This window comes from Solenopsis invicta, chromosome 3 (assembly GCF_016802725.1).
Source record: "Solenopsis invicta isolate M01_SB chromosome 3, UNIL_Sinv_3.0, whole genome shotgun sequence".
Lineage (NCBI taxonomy): Eukaryota > Metazoa > Arthropoda > Insecta > Hymenoptera > Formicidae > Solenopsis > Solenopsis invicta.
The window spans coordinates 29236631-29256459 of record NC_052666.1 but is presented as its reverse complement, the minus strand read 5'-3'; the positions used below and the strand labels follow the sequence as shown (position 1 = coordinate 29256459).

General features: G+C 40.2%; 7 protein-coding genes across 11 annotated transcripts; 3 read left to right on the top strand and 4 right to left on the bottom strand.

Moving 5' to 3' along the window:
- The first annotated feature begins 153 nt into the window (after nt 1–153).
- LOC105199418 (small integral membrane protein 12) lies at nt 154–743 on the top strand. The gene has a single exon (XM_011166538.3). It carries the CDS (start codon nt 281–283, stop codon nt 614–616), a length of 336 nt encoding a protein of 111 aa, XP_011164840.1. The 5' UTR covers nt 154–280; the 3' UTR covers nt 617–743.
- LOC105199419 (galactose mutarotase) lies at nt 359–4955 on the bottom strand. Of its 3 annotated transcripts, XM_011166539.3 has the most exons (6): nt 4683–4955; nt 4446–4602; nt 3550–3707; nt 2415–2617; nt 1676–2043; nt 359–1340 (listed from the first exon to the last, which is right to left on the bottom strand). In XM_011166539.3, the coding sequence occupies exons 3-6, from the start codon at nt 3588–3590 to the stop codon at nt 834–836; spliced, it is 1119 nt and encodes a 372-aa protein (XP_011164841.2). In that variant the 5' UTR covers nt 3591–3707; nt 4446–4602; nt 4683–4955; the 3' UTR covers nt 359–833. The 3 variants fall into 3 exon arrangements, with proteins under 3 accessions (XP_011164841.2, XP_011164842.2, XP_011164843.2); XM_011166540.3 differs by lacking the exon at nt 3550–3707; XM_011166541.3 differs by lacking the exons at nt 3550–3707; nt 4446–4602; nt 4683–4955 and adding an exon at nt 2723–3423.
- Nucleotides 4956–5322: 367 nt separating this feature from the next.
- LOC105205920 lies at nt 5323–7629 on the bottom strand. The gene is made up of 2 exons (XM_039447652.1): nt 6968–7629; nt 5323–6381 (listed from the first exon to the last, which is right to left on the bottom strand). The coding sequence occupies exons 1-2, from the start codon at nt 7172–7174 to the stop codon at nt 5827–5829; spliced, it is 762 nt and encodes a 253-aa protein (XP_039303586.1). The 5' UTR covers nt 7175–7629; the 3' UTR covers nt 5323–5826.
- A 213-nt stretch (nt 7630–7842) lies between these two features.
- On the top strand, nt 7843–11540 carry LOC105199417 (ATP-binding cassette sub-family F member 3). Of its 2 annotated transcripts, XM_011166537.3 has the most exons (9): nt 7843–8069; nt 8149–8254; nt 8437–8623; nt 8801–9144; nt 9217–9709; nt 9890–10113; nt 10191–10546; nt 10637–10857; nt 10965–11540. In XM_011166537.3, the coding sequence occupies exons 1-9, from the start codon at nt 7997–7999 to the stop codon at nt 11109–11111; spliced, it is 2151 nt and encodes a 716-aa protein (XP_011164839.1). In that variant the 5' UTR covers nt 7843–7996; the 3' UTR covers nt 11112–11540. The 2 variants fall into 2 exon arrangements, with proteins under 2 accessions (XP_011164839.1, XP_039303582.1); XM_039447648.1 differs by lacking the exon at nt 7843–8069 and having other exon boundaries at nt 8150–8249.
- A 250-nt stretch (nt 11541–11790) lies between these two features.
- Nucleotides 11791–14671, bottom strand: LOC105199414 (WAS/WASL-interacting protein family member 3). Its single transcript, XM_026133787.2, has 5 exons — nt 14538–14671; nt 14184–14350; nt 13747–14069; nt 12978–13671; nt 11791–12436 (listed from the first exon to the last, which is right to left on the bottom strand). The coding sequence occupies exons 1-5, from the start codon at nt 14573–14575 to the stop codon at nt 12312–12314; spliced, it is 1347 nt and encodes a 448-aa protein (XP_025989572.1). The 5' UTR covers nt 14576–14671; the 3' UTR covers nt 11791–12311.
- A 368-nt stretch (nt 14672–15039) lies between these two features.
- Nucleotides 15040–16852, top strand: LOC105199416 (nucleoporin NUP35). 2 transcript variants are annotated; one of them, XM_011166535.3, is made up of 3 exons: nt 15040–15211; nt 15517–15624; nt 15712–16852. In XM_011166535.3, the coding sequence occupies exons 2-3, from the start codon at nt 15517–15519 to the stop codon at nt 16558–16560; spliced, it is 957 nt and encodes a 318-aa protein (XP_011164837.1). In that variant the 5' UTR covers nt 15040–15211; the 3' UTR covers nt 16561–16852. The 2 variants fall into 2 exon arrangements, with proteins under 2 accessions (XP_011164837.1, XP_011164836.1); XM_011166534.3 differs by having other exon boundaries at nt 15074–15298.
- An 87-nt stretch (nt 16853–16939) lies between these two features.
- Nucleotides 16940–18520, bottom strand: LOC105199413 (glucose-induced degradation protein 8-A homolog). The gene is made up of 3 exons (XM_011166526.3): nt 18004–18520; nt 17516–17910; nt 16940–17434 (listed from the first exon to the last, which is right to left on the bottom strand). The coding sequence occupies exons 1-3, from the start codon at nt 18125–18127 to the stop codon at nt 17258–17260; spliced, it is 696 nt and encodes a 231-aa protein (XP_011164828.1). The 5' UTR covers nt 18128–18520; the 3' UTR covers nt 16940–17257.
- Nucleotides 18521–19829: the final 1309 nt, after the last annotated feature.

Here is a 19829-nt window from a genome sequence, read left to right as displayed (position 1 = left end):
TGTTAGAAGATACATTATAAGCTTAAGAGAAAATTAAATAAACAAAAAAAGGAACCTGTGCTATATCGTCGCAACAATAAACGAAAGCTGTTATTCTCCCCGACCGGGGAGCGAAAAGAAAAAAAGTATTTTGTAAGTACATATATTTGTGAGTGAAAATTTAAAGAATTTGAAGACATATTCTTGCGTTTATACTTAGTAATTACACTTCTTCATAATACGAATATCAATATGTTACGAGCTAAACTTTTTAATACTTATATATTGACGTTCATGATACATGTATATTGTGATGTATATCTTTACAAATCATTACATTCTCCAAAGAACAATTAGAATAATTTTGCTTCTATTTCAGTACCCTCTTAAAAAAATGTGGCCATTGTTAGTAAGGTCCATGGGCCAGTTCGGTAAATACCTAACTTTTCCTGTCGTGGTTATTATTGGATTTGTTGGATACAATATGGAAAGCTGGATATCCGATCGTTACACTCCACCTACAAAACCCATCACGCAACAACGGCAGGAGAGATTACTAGAAAATATAGATTCCTCGACTGCTAAAAAGAAACACAATCCTTTGGAAGTTAATCTTTCGCCATCATTGTCTAGTTAGATGTGTTCTCCATCACTATGGGAGATAGTAATTACCACTTACAGATCAAGTCTGAATAAATTGCTTAGTTTATATTGTAATTGTTAAGTTTAAAAATATATATAGACGTTTGTCTTTTTTTACGCAATCATGATTACAGAACATCAATGATACATAATTTCCTATTGTTTCATATATTCAATTTTTGAAAAAGTTCATGGAAGAAGATAGAAATGATTTAATTTTCTACTCCAAATTTGTATACGACAATGTGATTATATATATCGCCCGGTCTTATTACGCTGTTTGGAAAGTTTTCGTGATTTACGGCATCGGGATAATTTTGCGTTTCCAAACAGAAAGCGGCGTGTTTGAAGTATTGCGCTCCGTTCTTGCCCATAATACCAGTTTCGTTTCTCTCCGGAATAGAGTTGGATGTATAAAGTTGCACACCCGGTTGATTCGCGTACACTTCTAAGTAACGTCCCGAAACTGGATGCAAAACTTTGGCGACGAAACTGATTATCTTGGAATCGTACGGCTCCGGCAGGCAGAAGTTATAGTCGTAACCGCCACCTGGTACATTGTCGATGACATCACCTAGTGTCGTCGGGTTTCTGAGGTCCATTATGCTGTTCTCAACCGACCGAATCTCGCCGGTAGGAATGCTCCCGGAGTCGGTGACAGTCCAACGATCGGCGTTCAATGTGAACACATGTTTATACAGCTCTTCTGCATTTGTAGCCTGAAAAAATAAATTTGTAACTAATGATCCATAATAGTTTCGTCACGGTCGATCGATCAATTGTGCAGCAAATTAATTATTGTGAGACACAATTATACTGGAATTACAATTGAATTAATCGGTTACCGTTTTCTTGTATAATAAGTGCAATCATAATTCTCCAGTGAAAGGTCTCCAAATAATTCTTTTAATTTGTTCCTCCTTTCGTTCAATGTAGAACACATGTTGTATTAGAAGACATTATTTTACCAAAGTTTTGCATTCTTTCTTTGTTTCTTTTTCAAGACACAAATTCTTTGTTCCTTGAATAAAAAAAAAAAGAATGTACTACGTACGTGACCAGCGAGATTGAAGTATCCGTGATTCGCCATGTTAATCGGCGTTGCCTTTAGGGTCTCGGCCGTCATCTCTATGCACAGCTCTCCGTCGTCGCTCAATTCAAAGCTGGTCGTCGCCGTTACTGATCCCGGATAGCCCTCGTCGCCGTCCGGACTGACCAGGGTCATCACCACATGATCGTCATCGATCGTTGCGTTCCATACCTTGAAGCTCCAACCGCGTAAACCGCCGTGGAGGCTGTCTTCACCAATATTCTTTGATACATTATAACGTACGCCATCCAAGACGAAGGTTGCGTTGCCGATGCGATTTCCGACTCGTCCAAGGGTGGCACCGAAATACGGGTTACTCGGTGACAGATATCCTAAAATATAATTGTCTTTCTCAATCCAAACGATTCCTCGAAATAACTCTGATTTGCAACCTCATCTCTAAATCTCTGATTAAAACTATTTTTACTCCAAACGTGTTATTATAAAATTACAAAAAATGCATTTCATGCTTTAAAACATTGTTGATATTTTAAATTAATATTTTTATATTCCAATTATTATATTTAAACTATTGTATCCAGTTTTTATTTTATCATTGAAATATATTGCATTATACAAAACCTTAAATTCTTTTTATATTTTTAAAAACAGGTTACCAATGATGATAAAATAATCAATTTGATAAAGCGAACATCTTATTAAAGATTTTTTTATGCTAAGCAAGTAATTTTTATGAAGGTACCTTCGATGTTGTCAAAGCCAAGCACAACGTCTTCTACATTTCCTTCTTTATCTGGCGTCCTAATAGCAGTCACCGCCGCACCGTACGTTATGACATCGACCTCTTGACAAGCTTCGTTCCTCAACGTGAATTTCTTGATCTCTTGACCATCCACAGAACCCCACGTTGTAGTTATAATGGATCTTTTTGTCGCCATGCTCATGCTGGGTAAAGACAGAAAATTGGAGTTAGTCACAAGTTTCTACATGAAACTTTCAATACGAATGTAAATGATTCCTCTTTTCAAAACCAATAATTTCCACATTTACCGATGTCTTCGATATGCAGATTTAAAGAGCAAAATGCAAGTAAGTCGAAAAACAAGTACTGCACGCTAAAAGTACTTGACAATCATCGTTTATAGCTTACACAATTATCGCGAAGATAAGTTATAATGCTCGCCGCCTATTGGTGGCGAAAAAATACATGCTGTTGTGTACGATTGCATATCGTTGTTGTACTATATATCGTTTATGAATACCAGAAGACTTACGATGCTGTGAGATGCAATTCTTATCTCAAAAATACAAGTATGTCGCGCGCATAAATTTGTTATGTAATAAGTAGCAATAGTATTATATATTCAGCACATTGTGACAAAATTATTTAGAGTTACAGTATGAATATTTTTTAATTACATAATTTAGATTTTATTTTTATTCTAATTCATGAAAAGTATTTCTCAGAAACATCCTTTTCAGAACTTGACAAAAATAGTTTGTAAAACATTTTATATTTGATAGTTAAAATTTCTTCTCGTTAAATTATAGAAGGGATATAATTTCGCTAATGATATATTTAAAATTTATTATTAATAAAGCGTCATTAAAATATAATGCAATATATAATGATATAAATAAACTGAAATGAACCTATTAACATATACAAGTAATTATCTTCAGAAATAATTTTTATTATAGTAGAATTTATAAGCAGGTCATCTTATTATTGAAATTGCAATGTCTATTAAATAAAATCTTCTTTGAAATTTTCAATTTTATTTAAAAAATTCTTTTATTAAAAAAAAAACTTAATGAATAATCATTTTTTCATGCAAAAGGGAAGGTAAAATGAGATAAAAAAGCATGCTTCTTACCCGAGACAGGAAAAAAGGACCAGACGTACAAAGAGGCACATTGTTAATTAAAAATTTTAGTAACTCAGTATAGATATAAAACAATGCGTTTCGCGGACTATCGCAGCAAACAACGCGTTTAAACGAGGAACAGCGTACGTCCCGCGACGCAACTCGTTCTGCAAGGTAATTTTCTCGATTTTATAATATATCTGCGCCAGGTGTATTAAAAACCATTCCCATCTGTGTTTTCTCAAGTGTGCTTAGTATTGACGCACGATTGACCATGCACAACAGTTTTACATCGATACTCAGAACATACAAGGTCATATTCAACAGAAAGGATCATAGAATAGATATCAAACTGTGATGAGCACAAGTACAATAGAAGTTGCACAATAGACGCGAGTTTGAAAAGATAATAAAAATAAGAAAAGAAAGAATTAATTATTTATAAATTTGTACATTAATAATTTATAAATATGCAAATTAATTTTTAAAAATTACAATTGATTTTATAAGCTGAGTCATTATCATTTTATCTTCATCCATTTATTCTATTTTCACGTTGGATTAAGTTGAGAAAAATTAAAATCAACTTGTATTCTACATTACGAAATTCTAATCAGTCAACGTGCAATTTTTAAATGTTCCATTTTTTTTGTGTTAAATCTTACAAAAATTTTATGGCTTTGAATTAATTCTGGTAACGTTTATAAAATTAACTTTTGCAGAAGTATCATGAAAAATAAGCCAATCTTATACAAATTATTTTTATCACACAAGAATCTTTAAATATCTTGATATTGCCACAAGTAATCTTATCAGATATTTCGGTAATATTCTTTGTTTCAACTTGAGAAAATCACAAATTTTGCAAGTGATATTTCTTGCATTATCGAGATACACTCTCGTACTTTTAGTCTTTCTTGCAACGGCACATTAATCCTGATTGCCCGCAGGAGTTTTCGATTCAATCGCATTAACCAAAGCGGCTGTGACGCGCATGTCTTGCTGTATACTTTTGAATTCCTGATTAATGTCGTGCGTAGCTTTGTGAATGTCTCGCAGATTCTGCAACAGATTCAAGATATTTCTTCAGCAAGAGATAATTCGCGTACTTCATATCCCGTTTAAGTTTCGCGTAACCTAACCATCTTTATGTTGTTGTAAATCGCCATTTCCTGTTCCTCCGTTAAGAATTCACTAGTAGATTGTATGGACGACGAGATCGACGAATTCGCCATGGCATGAGTGCTCGGTTTAAATCAATTAATCGAAATAAAGAGTAAATCTAGCCAGTCACATCAAGTCACATTCAACATCCGAATTGATCCGAATAGAATTTGTTTAGAATTCTTTCTATTTTGAAGCTAATGTTGATTTTTCTTTAGCGCTGCCAATATGCAATGAAAATTCTTCTAGCAGAAAAATAGTGCTTTGCGATTGGCTAATGACTAGGGAAATTTTCAAGATTTTAGAAATTCATTGGGTAGCCAATCGCATAAATCTACACCACGTGGTATGATATGTATCACTTTTTTTTTAGCAACTTTCAATTTGATTGATCAATCTCGATAGAACCGCACAATTTAAACAGTAAAATAAATTTACGAGTGATGAACTCTGATCACTAAAAATTTTCTTTTCATTTCTCCTCTGTTCGTCTTGCAATTACGTCGTTCAATAAAAAGATGCATAGGCTTCATATATAATATAATTAATATAACAGTAGGAAGTACAGAGGAAGAAGCAAGTCACAAGTTCAATAACTTGAATAAAAAGGAGAAAATGTTTTCTGATTAAAACAAATTTTATACTATAATCAAAATAGCTGCTTATACTTCAAGTATATCGTTTACAAAGCTAGTTTGATTTAACATATATATATATATATATATATATAAACACAATAATTATATTTCCATATATTTATGTGTATGGAAATATAGTTAATGCAGTATTAATACTATATGGCTGATTATTGACAGGATTAATAAAACAGAAGAACCGCTACAATAAACTTCGATATTACTAAATAAAATAAACTTCAAGAGTTGTCTCGTCGTAAGCGAGTCGTTACATCGGAATGTAATATTTATATATGTATATATTAGAGTATAAATGTTTCGAGATTATCGCTCGAAGAATAACGCATTATAACCGTCGTTATGACAAAATCAACTATAAAACAAAATTGCGAGATAGGTTTACAGAGCACAACAATTAGGGCTGTATTACGCTACTATATATAAATACACCAAAAAGGAATTAGAGTGGGCGTTAAAAGAGTATTATTCAACCGTAATCCACACTCAGGGCGCTTAGACCTTTCTTTTTGATCGCTTCTCCCACGGCGCGCTCCAGAAAGTCCTCCGGCTGATCGCACTCGTATACCTTGTCCGCATCCAATGCATTGCATCTTCCCGTTTCTACATTGCTGTAGACCGTCCCATAGGGAAAGTCCTCCAGTTCATACATACATTTAGACGAAAAGGAACAATCGACACCTATACATTTACAATAGTGTGGCTGAAGAGCGAGCTCGGCCGACTGGACTAAGCCGTGATTGCGGATCGCCATCGTCACTGCCGTGTCCTCCATATCGTTCCCTCTGTAGGACAAATGGAACCTAGAGCCAACGGACTCCTCCTCGAGAGGATCAGGCGGATGCATCATTCTGTAGTAAGCCAAAACTTCATTGATGCTATTGTCCATTGATCCCTCCTCCTCTTGGAAAGCCTGCCACAATTTGAGTTTCTCCTCGATCTGTATTTGGTATATAATTTCGTCGTAATCGATATTTCCCACGTTATTGGCCGGTGTCTCCGCCTTTTCACTCGTGTGCTGCTCCTATAGAAATAATCGTTTCACTTAGCACAATCTATAATTATTTCTTATATAATTAAATTTTAACAAAATTTGTTATATATATATATATATATATATAACATCCCATATTTTGAAATGGGAATAGGTACAATATGGATTTCATCTGTATGTTGTGTTTATATGTTTTACATAGACTACATGGACATGAATTTAACATTTTCATTGATGAATTGATAAAAATTTTCTTCAAACTTTCAACGTAAATTGTGTGAACACTTTCATTTAGTCATTTTATTTATATAATTTAATACACAAAATATATTAAAATTTATATGTAAGTGTCCACACAGAATTCATGTTAAATTAAGGAAAATTTATATTGACTCGGTAATAAAATCTTTATGTTACATTCTAAATGAAATCTTCATTCAGTAGATATCCAATTATTAAATTCATGTTTATGCAGTCCATATAAGACATGTGGATACAATGTGGAATTCATATACCTGTTCTCATCGGGTCATGCGTCCAATAGTCAATTAATGTAATATCACATAGGTAACAAAGGAACATCAAATAGAACAATCATCGTGATGCGACTAGTTACCGCGTCTGAAGGATCCTCGTTGGTCTTGGACAACTGCGAGCAGTGCCGCTTGGCCGGGAAGAACGCGCACTCGTGCTCGTCCACGTCCGAATCCTCGTCGTCGCTCGCCACTATCTCTACCGCGCTACGCCAGAGCTTCTTCCTGGCGCGTTCCTTGCTGCTGGCGCCCGAAAAGGGCGGGAGAAGAAGTATCTCGTGCTCGTCCATGTTCGCGCGCACTTCGACATTCGACTCCCCGTCGTCGGTCACCCGGTCGTTCCCGCGAGTCTCCGCCAGGGCGTCTCTTCTTGGCGGGGCGCGAACGCCCCGCCGACGATTTTGTTTTCTCCTTCTGGTCCTCCTCCTTCTTCTTCTACTCCTCTCTACCTCCTTTTCGCGTGCACCTCAGCGAAAGTGCATCGAGAGCTCGCCCAACCCCGTCGTCAGCGATTATTTACAGCGAGAGGAGCCTGGCTAGCGGGACGCGCGGAATCGCGCGTCGCGAATGACGACGATGACGACGGTCGCCGCGACTTTCGCGGTAATCTAAAGGACCGTGGGTCGTGACGATGGCCAACGCGCGAAACGGCAATCGCGAGTGTTCGTGGGTCGCGTCGAATGCGGAATATCGGAGCCCGGACGACGCAACTCCGAGAGCTCGCGCATCGTCAGCAAGAGGCCTCCAGTTTGACAGCTACAAGATGGCGGTCACCGCCGCGATCGTTGGACGGCAAAGAAAATTTCGCTATGTTCACGCGTAGCGGGCTGACGCGGAACGCTCAGAGAAATAGCGATTCACGTGCGGGAAAGATCATGGGCGACGCCCTGGGGAACGTTTCTCTGTATTCTGACGAGGTAACGACGCGCTCTTGAGCCACCGAGTGCTGGACCGAGTTCCAAGATGGCGGTGAACATGTGTTCGCGCAGCTCGACGGGGACTTGATGGGCCGTCTGTCAAGGAACGAAACCCGTTGGTGTGGCTCTCCCGATCCGGGACCTTTCTCCCTTTTTTTTTAACATTCACCCCCTAGAAACCAACTAGCGAGTATTATGGCGACCTGCGGCGAGTACATTCGCAGCCAATTTCCGACGATCGACGACGATCTGTATCAATACGTGCAAGGTACGTTTCTGAATAACTTACAGAAATTCATGCGATATCGGCAAACCTCGCTTTGACACGCGTATCCTTCCGCACGCAGGTATCCTGGACAGTTCCAAGGACGACTTCGAGGACGGCGACGAGGTGTACGAGGCGATCGGACAGGTGCTGCACGAGGTGGCGGACAAATCAGAAAACGAGGTTAGGTCTGTAAATGTGTCCGCATTTGTCACTCTTTAATTAACGTCGGCCGACGAGACGGCGCGCTTTCCTCGCGAGAATGCTACCTTCCCCACTTGTATGCAAGCTCAACCGTCCGCAGGACGATCGTCGATCTTCCTTTCCCCGATAGCTGATTGCTTCATTGCACTTTATTTTCTGCTTGCAGGCAAATATGCGCGAACCTGCTGGAAATACTGAAAGGTAGTTCGAACGACGACGAGATGGACAGGAGAAGAAACGGCGTTAACAAAGTATTAAACGCTCCAGTGCATCTGGGCTCGCTCGCTGCTACCTTAGAGGCACAAGTCGATCAGATTAAGAGTATATGGGTTACGACTAGAGACGACGTGATGGTAATGTATGGTTGTATTTTGTTTATTCTGAATAATGAATGTTACTTCCTTAGATTTTTATTTTCTCTTATTCATCTATTTTATGAAACTATTTGTATGTATGTTGTTTGCCTTGGCATTTAATTATCTTATCTATAGGCGTCATTTATATGTTAATATTGCTTGTTATTGCGACAGAAAGTAGATGCCAAGAAACTGGAAAAGGCCGAGGCCAAGTTGCAACAGAAACAAGAAAAACGTATTGTAAATGAGCAGGGATCGGCTTCCCGTGTCAACACTGCCAATCACGTGGCTGAAAGCGCGGCCAGCGCTAGTCAAATGACGAGTAAGAAGGACAGTCGGATGGAAACGAAAGGTGGGATGAACAAAACCCAGGATATCAGAATAGAGAACTTCGATGTCGCTTATGGCGATAGAGTGTTATTGCACGGTGCTGACTTGACGCTTGCGTTTGGCAGACGATACGGTCTGATAGGTAGAAACGGTCTCGGCAAAACCACCTTGCTTCGAATGATATCAAGGTATTACGGCGATATATCGTCATTAGTCCAATTGAATGACATCTTAGATTAATGCCAATCAATTGCTTTTAGCAAGCAGCTGAGAATACCTTCGCACGTGCGAGTGTTACACGTCGAACAGGAGGTAGCCGGCGACGACACGTCTGCGCTCGAGTCCGTTCTAGAATGCGATCAGGAACGGAGCGCGTTGCTCAGTCAGGAGACGAAATTACAAGCGGCGATAGAGAAGGATGGCTCCAGGGACGCGTTAGGCGAGGAATTGGCTCGGGTGTACGAGGCAATGCAGTTAGCAGAAGTCGACAAGGCTCCTGCTAGAGCAAGCGCGATCCTCTCGGGACTCGGATTCTCCGTTGAGAGACAGTCGTGGCCAACGAAATCATTCTCCGGCGGCTGGCGAATGAGGCTCGCTCTCGCGAGAGCATTATTCTCCAAGCCGGACCTGTTGCTGCTCGACGAGCCGACGAACATGCTCGATATCAAAGCCATACTATGGTTGGAAAAGTATCTGCAAACGTGGCCAAAAACGTTACTCGTAGTGTCGCACGATCGAAAGTTCTTAGATACGGTATATTCATGTTTGTATTTACTTAATAATAAAGTGTATGTGTGTGTGCGTGTGTGTTATATATTAGTAATTATTAATACATCTTCACATTCAAATTTTATTCTAAAAATGAATATAATTAAACAATTTTTGCTATAAATATACTTATCATTTTTTATCTTATCTTTATATGTTCAACAGGTGCCCACTGACATCTTGTACTTGCGTGGACAAAAGATAGAGGCGTATCGCGGTAATTACGAACAATTCGTAAAAACGAAAGGCGAACGCGAGAGGAACCAGCAACGAGAGTACGAGGCTCAACAGGCAAAGAGAGCGCACGTACAGGAATTTATCGACAGATTCCGATACAATGCAAATCGCGCGTCTAGTGTACAAAGCAAGATAAAGATGTTAGAGAAATTGTAAGTCAAACGATTTTATCGCATAAGCAATTTCATCATCGAAATTACCATTTTCTTTATATCCATTATTTCGTCAGACCTGATTTAAAGCCAATGGAAAAGGAGAGCGAAGTGACCCTTAATTTCCCCGACGTCGAACCGCTAAGTCCGCCGATATTGCAGCTCAACGAAGTCTCGTACAGTTACAACGGAACTGACATAGTATTCAGCAATGTGAATCTTACTGCCAGCCTGCAATCGCGCATTTGCATCGTTGGAGAGAACGGTGCAGGTAAAACTACCCTCTTAAAAATTATCACGGGCGCGTTGAGTCCGACGAGGGGCACAGTACATGTACATAGAAATTTGAAGTTTGGATACTTCAGTCAACATCACGTTGATCAGCTGGATATGCGTGTTTGCCCCGTCGAATTGTTACAAATGCATTTTCCTGGTACGTATTCGCGATGCGGCTTATTTAAAAAAAAAAAACATTTTGTACCGTTATTATACAATTGTTAACAATTACCGTTCACTTCGACAGGTAAACCAATCGAAGAATATAGGCGAATGCTCGGAAGTTTTGGCATAAGCGGCAATCTAGCTCTGCAAACCATAAATTCCCTTTCGGGAGGACAAAAATCCAGGGTAGCGTTCGCCTTGATGTGCGCCGCAATGCCGAATTTCCTAGTGCTCGATGAGCCCACGAATCATCTCGATATTGAATCGATCGAAGCACTGGGTAAAGCTCTCAATAACTGCCAAGTGAGTTATTTTTTTTAAAACGACTGTTAGAAATCTAATTTCAAAATCCTTCCATTCATATACACCATATGTATATTTGTGATTCAATCAACATTTTATTGTTACAGGCTGGTGTAATATTAGTATCACACGACGAACGTTTAATCCAAATGGTTTGTACAGAATTATGGGTTTGCGGTGAAGGATCGGTTCGCTGTATCGAAGAAGGCTTCGACGAGTATCGTAGGATCATAGAAAAGGAGCTTGAATTATAAAAAGTTAAGTTTTATCTAATGTGATATTATCATCATACGTTAAATTATGTCGAGTACGCATCATGATGAAAATAGTATCGCCTTTAATCGAAATTACACGGGTATTATTTACTTTTTTTCGCGACATTTTATCGCCAAAGGTATCTTATTTATTTTTTAAATACTTTTCCCGAAACGAACATAGCAATCATTAATAATGTATGCGCCATTTATTTATTAATTTAACGCGTTCTTTTCTCTTTTGATAATTACAGAATGTAATTCTTACCCTAAAAAAGAATTTATCATAAATAGTGTATTTATCTTCCTTTAAAACGCATTGTACTAAAACTGTTCAACCGTGACAATGCAATAGAATTTGAAGATTTACACATTTAATATTAATCTATTATGAAAAGAAAGTAATAAAAGATATTGTTAGATAAAAAATGTTTCTATTTCATTTGAGAATATATTGACCTCCCTTACCATTTTGCATGTATGTATAAAGATTATACTTTTATTATATAATATTAATACAATTAATCTTAAATCAGTGACTTGATTATGTATATTTGTGCAATCATTTATTGATATTGAAAAATAAGTTGCATCTTCATATATTTTGGCTTTTGTTAACGGTTAAACAAATAATTATTAACGATCGACGAATTATTGTACATCGATACAATGTTCTGAATAATTTTAATGTAATATTTATTAATTTTACAGAGGTAAATAAGAAAAATATAATACAATGATTAAAAAGATTAAATGAGTACGTTGGTTTTAGAATAAAAATAAATGTGCCTTCTGCTTCAATCTCTTTTAGATCTCTGTTAGATAATAACAGGCCTAAAGTTTCTAACGATTCTTTTATATATTATATACACATGTATAAATATATATAAAATATATATATTTATATAATATATATAATATATATATTTTTTATACACATATATATATATAGGTATAATCTATATTAAATATAATTTTTTTTTCCTAAGATAAACTGTACAGAAAATATTGTCTAAAACATTTTATTGTATAACTGGGTTCACGAATTCGAAATCTTTCTTTCAAACTTTTATACTCTCTGCGCCGATTCACACCTTCTCATGCTCACTTAGTTTAACATTTTATTTTATTGTGGCAGCATCAAGAAGTTTTTTAAACGGTAATCAATGCACGAAGCAATGATTTAAGTATGCACAGATTTCAATATGCCAAAGAGGTCGCATTGTGTTGCCACTGTTTACTCCCAGATGAGGTATTTAACGAATGCAGGGTGTTAGGAGTAGAAGACGATTGAAGAGGTGGAGCTGGTGCTTGTTGCTTTGCTGCTGTAATTTTTGAAACGCCACGATTATTTTCCATTCGGAGCGGAGCAATGTAAGCGAACTTATAAATTCTATTATAAAGATTCATGAAAGTGCAATTAGCAGCATGCAGCTTAATGTGTAAGTATATCCATGCCTTGGTTATAAACAAATGTGAGTTATTTGTGTCATACGCGCTGTAGTCGTGTTTCGTATTTTGCTGAAAGATAGAGAAGCGGCGTCAACAGAAGTTTAATACTTTGAAAGAAACCTTGAAAACAAAATATAAAAACATAAATAGTGAGACGTGTCAGACGCATCGTGTAATAAACATGCGTATGAATTATACACGCATTCCGCGAGGAATTGCGTTAATAAATTTTAAATGCAACATGCACGTACTCAGGATACGATTAAAGGACGCATATGGATGTGCGGTATCATAGGAAGCGCTGTGTATTCAGTTCTAAGAATTAAGAATAGTGTAACAACCCTTATCATTATCTCAAGCGTTAAATGCTTTATAAAAATAAATTAAAAAACACCTTGTTCCGGGGACTCTTACCATTCCTGCTACTATAAACCTTGATGAAGCCCCTGAAGGGTTCCGGCTGTGGAAAAGATGAGGAGGTGTGAAACATTTCGGCGAATCGCACTTCCAGGTCAACGGAACCCGCTTGGCCGCTGCCGTTGCGCACCGACAGACTCCTAGTAGGAGGCGTTGGCGGCGGTGGTGGCGGCGGTGCCAGTCTCTGATGCGTGGGTGCAGGACGATGCGGAAGCGGCGGTGGTGGTGGCGGTATACACGGCGCGGTGACCGTAACTCTCGACGGCGGCGGCGGCGCCGCTCTCATAGCGGTCACGGGCAGCGTGTGCGACCGCGAGGCCGGCGGTGCTGGCGGTGACGGTGGTCTCATAACGGGCATGGCCGCTCGCGGAATCGGTGGTGACGGTGGTCTCGTCACGGGAGGCCTGAGAATTCGATTCGCGGGTCTCACTGGCTGCGGCGTGGTGGCCTCGTTCAAACAATCCTGCGACTGGTGCAAAGATGACGGTGTCGGCACCAGCACCGGTGGCGATCGCGGTAATCGCATGCTCTGCGCTCTCGCCACGTTCGTACTGCTCGTCAAATTCAGCTTTTTAGGCGGCGGCGACGGTTTCTGCAGAGTGGCAGATGGTTTAGGCACGATGGTTGATCTCGCGAATCCCCTGGGCGTAATCTCTGGAGTGTTCGTCGTGGAATCGGTGCTACTTTGCCCCTGAACGAGATTAACAACACTTTACAGATACACGCATGACATATGTGACAGCCAATTGAGAAGCTCATTTTCTACCTGACTGAATATTTGCGGTTTTTGTGCGGCTGGCGGCGGAACTGGGGGCGGGCCACGTTTTATACTGTGAGACGATCCAGGTGACGAGTGAAGAAAACTAGAATTATTTACACTTTGTCCCTCCTTCTCGGTCTTGTTCCCTCTCAGTCCCGTAGGTTTCAATTTCGGCATACCACCCGCGAATAAACCGCCCAGTGACATGGGCCCACCATTACTAGAATTACTGCTGCTGCTGCTGCTGCTGCTACTCATTACACTAGAACTATTAGTTCTACTACTGCTATTGCTTAACAAAGAACTCGTCGATTCGCTTTTCACTCTCCCTATGAAACAAACGATTTTCATCACTTTCTAATCTTGTAACAATTTGTGCACTTTCGCTTTTAAATTTAATTCAATTGACACGATACAAGTGAACTTTGATCTCGATTATTTACCAGAAATAGCAGGCCCGCTCTTATCTACGGTAACAGTCTTCTTCAGAGTTTTGCCCGCCCTTATGGACTGCAGCAACAAGCCCCGGTTATCGCCCACCGGCGGGCCAGCGGAGGCGCCGGCCTGCGGAGGCGGTGGCGGCGGTGGCACAGACATTCTCGCTATCCTCCTGCAAAGAGCGAGCAAAAAGTATAACAGCAACTTCACCCCAACACACAGGTTAAGAGGAAAAGAGGATACGTGACAAATAACGGATTTCTCAGAGAAATGTTAAACATACCGTGATACGACAGATACATACGGGATATAAATACATCTACGGGGGATCTATCTCTAATTTGACGACCATTATTTACGATTTACGATTTCGGTTCGTTCCGCCGAGATGTGTCATTCGCTGGGGGGGAGGTCCGTGGGAGGGAGGAGGGATCGCCCGTATCCGTTTTCGGAGCACAGGTAGAGAAGATGATCCAGAGGAGTCAACAACGGTGCCTCCCCCCGGGGGGGCTCGCGGTGAGACCGGCAGGTGCGGGCGGACCCTCGCCGATGAGTCCCTCGGGTCCACGGGTTAGGTTCTCTCACCCGCCGTGAGTCACACGCGTTGCGCTTTGCGCGTGCGGCAGAGAGGAGAGGCCGTGGATCCTCTTGCGTGCGCGGGCACACCTCGGCTCTTTTTATCTCTATCGCCGCTCTCTCTACGCGACGGACGTGTCAGGCGCACGATCCGCGGACGGGCGGGCGGGCGTTACGGGATGCGAGCGATTACCGGATTAGACGGCGGTCGTCGCTGTTGCGCTCACGTCCGGAGGTAGACCCCGCGGCCGACGATACTCATGATTGAGAAAGGGGGCCTGGCTGGCTGGATCCGCGCCTACACGATCCGCGGCTGTGCAACACGGCGACGTAGATCATGGCGTCATCAGAGATCCATCGAGGTTGGGGGTCCGCGCGCACCCGTCCGTCCGTCCGTCCGTCCGTTACTCTCTCCAGCTGGCCCCCAGAGCCATCTTTACCGTCAATATGATTGAAGGTCCTTTCCCTCGTTTTTGAAAATAGATATTATTATTTATCGTAGTGCTTAGCGAGTTATTTCAGTGGCAGAAAACTTTCCGACATCGTAAGTAATCTAGGTATAATATAACCGAAATATCTCGAACGTGTTCAGATAATTATTAGACTGGCGTCCTAGGAATAACCTAAAAATATACACTTTGGAGCTTTCTCCTTTATTCCGTTTCATATAATTTATGTTGATTTTTTTTTTTAGAATTTTGTTAATAACATTATTTCTGTGATTGTTATTTAATTTATTTTTTAAAATACTCGTTCCATTAGATGGAGCCAATGACTCTAGGTTCGCCGATGCACAGTCCTATTCAAGGCCCTGGTAGTCCAGGTAGTTCTTCGTATTTGCCAAGTTTCCTTTTGGGTGACACCAACACCGTGAGTGTCATTTTATTACAGTTCTTAAATTTCATTATAAAAATACAACATTGTATCGCTGATATTTGTCTGTCTCCAAAATTCCAGCCCTCAAAGATCAATATAATGAGCCCTCAAGATAATCCACGCCATTTGAATATCACCAATGCCAGCCTGATGTCTCCGGTGTCCTATGGATCTCCAGATTATCGGTCTAATCGTCAGAAGGCGGTATTCGGAAACACTACAACCCCTACCACGCCGCAAATAAGTTCAAAAAATCATACCGGTGGGCCGCCAACGCGCGGACTGTTCGACACTCTGGAAGTCCCGCACGTGTTAACGTCGCCTACGTCAGCCGCAATTCCAGCTATCCCGATCACGCCTGCAAATCAATCTAGACTCATGACAAGCGCGTTAAGCAGTCCGCTGATGTTTCCCGACAGTTCGATAAATTTGAACACTAGCGAATCCCAAAGTTTGCTGCAATGGGTAACCGTTTTCGGCTTCCAGCCGATCGATGTCAACGCCGTTCTATCTCACATCTCCAGCAGAGTTCGCATAATGGATAAACATCCGGCTCCACAGCTCCAGAGCAACTGGATACACCTGAAGTGCGCGTCGGAGCAGGAGGCGCAAAAGGCTCTCATGTGCAATGGTAGTATTGTCTCGGGCACGATCATGATCGGCGTCATACCGTGTACGGACGAGGGCGTCGTCCTGGGCTGCGACAAGGAGAATCGTTCCAAGCTGAACGGAAGTATGAGATCGCTCTCGATGGGCAGAATCAGCGAAACCCCGTTCACATCGCCTACCATGAGACGACGGAAACTGAGAGCCTTAGCGGCAGGTTACAGTCAACACTTTAGCCCGCAGACCACGCAACTGCCGGAGAATGTTCCACAGAAGTCCGCCAGTTTAGTTTCAAAAGCAATGGAATACATGTTTGGTTGGTAGTTGGTTTTTTTAGTAATAATTATACACCGAACTTTGCTATTGTGAAATATATTTAAAAATGTAGAAAAAAATCATAAGACATTAATATTTGGAGATTTTTATCTAAAAATTTTAACTTGAAGCTTGAAGAAAATTATGTTTTGCAAAATAAATTTTTCCGTAAGCTTAAAATTCATTACGACATGGGCGTTTCTACAAAGGCTGTTACTGTTTTAAGATTATTATGCTATGCATATTGTAAGATGTTATATTTGTATGTATCTTTACAATTATAGAACGACTGATAATCAGATTCATATGTAAATTTTTTTTGCGCATGGTATATATATTTCTAGTAAATAATGTTGCATATATGCAAAATCCAAAAACACCTCCATCAGCTCTATCTGTATCACGTATCAATGTTAAAGTTCTGTAAGACATAAGAAATATTGCAATAATTCTTATCTCTTACAGCAGTTATAACAATGATGTACCGATTTAATCATTACATTCTTATTATAATCAATACATTAATGATACTACACGTTATCTCTATATCTAATTTGTTATACAAGATTAAAATTTGAATATAATTTCCTACAAAATAAACAGCAATTTACATAAGATTACATTTAAAGATCAATTCAAAACATTTGTTTATCTCATTTATAAATAAAACTAAGGAACACTCCCAGTCTCTGTCTATTTTCATAAATTATTTTGTATCCTCGATTGTGGCACTACCTAGATCGGTCATCTTCGGATATTTCACTTTTTTCTTGTCTAACTCATCTTGAGCCCACAATATCATCTTCAACAGATTATTGAGTCGAGGGCTGGTAGATTCTCTATGTTCCATTTTCAATATAGCGGCGTTCAATTCACTTGCAATCTGTAAATGCACCAAGAGTAAATTTTACAAGATTAATAAAACGCAAGATATAATTTTTATCTTAGCAGAATAAATACTCACTTTCTGTCTATGTGTTGGATGCAAAAGATCGCTGAAAGGGCTTTTGTGCGGCTCGTCAAATGCCAACAGTGCCAATGTACGCTCTAATTCACACAGTATATTATCATCCGACTCGCCAGCCTCACTGAGTTGATCCTGAGCGAACTGGAGTGCTTCCTCGACTCTGCCTGTACGTATCAGTTCAATCAGGTGCAACTGTTGCAGGTGAAAGTAGAGATATCTGTCATTATCCAACAGCTCAGGATGCAGCTGATTCACCAAGTCCGTCGCCTCCTGGATACGGCCGTTTTGTATGGCGTCTCGAATACGGATTCTGTCATCTAGAGAACTCAATTCTACCGTCGGACCTACCCCAGACTCCTGCTGGAACTTCTCAGCAGCCTCTTTGAATCCTTCTACTCGACAAAATAATTTGTTACTGCTTTTCCTTTATTTAGTAAGATAATTCCTTTCATTAATAAGATACGATAGACTCTAGAGTTTATTACCTGTGACTAGATAATTCATGATTAGGTTGTTCATCGACATCTTTTGTATGTAGGAGCTCTCCTCCAGCTTCGACATCCATTCCTCCTTGGATATGCTGTCTTGCCCTTTTTCTGAGAAACTCATTGTCTACTAGGATTCAGCTCGAGCAGTCGCGAAAGTTACAAGCGCTTACAGCATTATGCGGACTCTGTCCGGTACAGTCCACCGAGAATAGGTCACCGAAAACCGTAACAGCTGATCGTAATAGCTCGAAACGCGGAAGCTCGATCAAAACAAAAAGAAATGTCACTCTGCCAATCCGCGGTAATTCTAAATCCACCGAGGTTCTGATGAAGAAAAACGGTGAAAATAACGTTGATTGGAGCGATTTCCGTGAAACGAGAGTAACTTTTCGCCGCGCGAAGCTCCGAGCGACAAACGCAGGAGCGTCAGGTCGACGATCGAAACAAAATCGAGAGAAAAATCTCAAGAGCCTCGTATCGGCCTTCGCAGGCTCGCACACTGAACGCGATGACCGACGAGCGATATCCAATGAGAGCTCTATATTTTTGGATATTATTTCGCCATGTTGAAGAAAGCAGAGCTCTCATTGGATATCGTTCACTGCTTGTCGCTCATCGCGTTCAATCAGAGAGGAACCTGACTGGTTCAATGTGCCAGAGCGACAAGGAAAAAAAAAAAAAAAAGCAACGGAACAACTTGTCATCAAACGAATCGACATTCGTTATTTAGCACCCTCGAAAATTCTTATTGCCTGCACCGACTATAATTATCGTTTATCGTTCGAGCTCCAGCCGCCAAGTTTCACCGTTTCACCGCGAGAGGACGCTAGTTCAAGGCAAACGTAGTTTTTAAATAAGACAGGTGACGCTAGGTAAGCAGAAAAACAAAATAATATGATAAATTGTAAGTTTTACAGTGTTTTTTTTAAAGGGGAGGTTCTTCTCATACAGCAGCTCAAGCTAATCAAAGTTGGTAAGACCGGTTCTTAGATTTCTAAAAAAAATTGAATATAATAATTGGATAGTCGAATGCTTAATAAAAATAATTATGACGGTTCTATGCGTAGATTTTCAACAATCTAAGGAAAAATGGATGTCTACAAAACATGTCGACGAACAACCGGGCCAATCATGAAATATTCAGGTATAAATTCTAAATTCGATCTTAATTAATTAAAGAAATTGTCGATGTAGTAACGAAACGTTCTGTTCAGTAGTGAAAAAAATTTTTGATCGACACCTAGTCATCAAAGCTGAAAGACGAATGTTTTAACTTCGCACTTGGTATTCATTTTTTCGAATTAGAATTTAATAAAAGAGATTCCCCGAACCGTAATCAAGCTAATGACTCAATTATCGTTACGTGTTAAGACGCGAAAGTATTGCGAAAAATGACGATTTTTTATTACATTAATCTACCAAATTCAGAAACATCGTTGCTTGTGCTTCTCGCAAAAGTTGCTCAGTCTATAGCCACGCGTTTTAAAGGAGACTTTGGCGTCCAAAGCAATCGAACATTATTACGCGGATCAAAGATGCGGCTAAGAGGATTTTCCTCTCCCACTGGCGACCTTTCCCTCACAATAACGCCGACGCGGCCGGAGATCGCGATTTATTTTTCCCCCGCGATTCAAGACGCGATGGGGAAGATTCTGGATAATCTCGGGAAATGACGCGACGCAAATGGCACGGCTAAAAATCGCATTTGCATCGAGACAACGTGTCAGGAGTGTCAGGACGCGGAGCGGGGACGTGTGCGTCCACGCGAACGAGAGCGATCATAGGCGAGGCCCGTCGCGCCGCCGTTTTCATGAATGAAACCG

Coding starts and splice junctions, on each gene's coding strand:
- LOC105199413 (XM_011166526.3), bottom strand. CDS start 18,127: ATGAGTTTCTCAGAAAAAGGGCAAGACAGCATATCCAAGGAGGAATGG. Junction 17,911..18,003: donor CATGAATTATCTAGTCACAG/GTAATAAACTCT, acceptor TTTGTCGAGTAG/AAGGATTCAAAGAGGCTGCT. Junction 17,435..17,515: donor ATCCAACACATAGACAGAAA/GTGAGTATTTAT, acceptor GTGCATTTACAG/ATTGCAAGTGAATTGAACGC.
- LOC105205920 (XM_039447652.1), bottom strand. CDS start 7,174: ATGGACGAGCACGAGATACTTCTTCTCCCGCCCTTTTCGGGCGCCAGC. Junction 6,382..6,967: donor ACGAGGATCCTTCAGACGCG/GTAACTAGTCGC, acceptor TTATTTCTATAG/GAGCAGCACACGAGTGAAAA.
- LOC105199414 (XM_026133787.2), bottom strand. CDS start 14,575: ATGACACATCTCGGCGGAACGAACCGAAATCGTAAATC. Junction 14,070..14,183: donor GAGCGGGCCTGCTATTTCTG/GTAAATAATCGA, acceptor TTTGTTTCATAG/GGAGAGTGAAAAGCGAATCG. Junction 12,437..12,977: donor GGTTTATAGTAGCAGGAATG/GTAAGAGTCCCC, acceptor CAAAAATTACAG/CAGCAAAGCAACAAGCACCA.
- LOC105199416 (XM_011166535.3), top strand. CDS start 15,517: ATGGAGCCAATGACTCTAGGTTCGCCGATGCACAGTCCTATTCAAGGC. Junction 15,625..15,711: donor TTTTGGGTGACACCAACACC/GTGAGTGTCATT, acceptor CCAAAATTCCAG/CCCTCAAAGATCAATATAAT.
- LOC105199419 (XM_011166539.3), bottom strand. CDS start 3,590: ATGTGCCTCTTTGTACGTCTGGTCCTTTTTTCCTGTCTCGG. Junction 2,618..3,549: donor GTCCTTTTTTCCTGTCTCGG/GTAAGAAGCATG, acceptor GTCTTTACCCAG/CATGAGCATGGCGACAAAAA. Junction 2,044..2,414: donor TGGCTTTGACAACATCGAAG/GTACCTTCATAA, acceptor ATTATATTTTAG/GATATCTGTCACCGAGTAAC.
- LOC105199418 (XM_011166538.3), top strand. CDS start 281: ATGTATATTGTGATGTATATCTTTACAAATCATTACATTCTCCAAAGA.
- LOC105199417 (XM_011166537.3), top strand. CDS start 7,997: ATGGCGACCTGCGGCGAGTACATTCGCAGCCAATTTCCGACGATCGAC. Junction 8,255..8,436: donor AAATCAGAAAACGAGGTTAG/GTCTGTAAATGT, acceptor TTCTGCTTGCAG/GCAAATATGCGCGAACCTGC. Junction 10,547..10,636: donor GTTACAAATGCATTTTCCTG/GTACGTATTCGC, acceptor TCACTTCGACAG/GTAAACCAATCGAAGAATAT.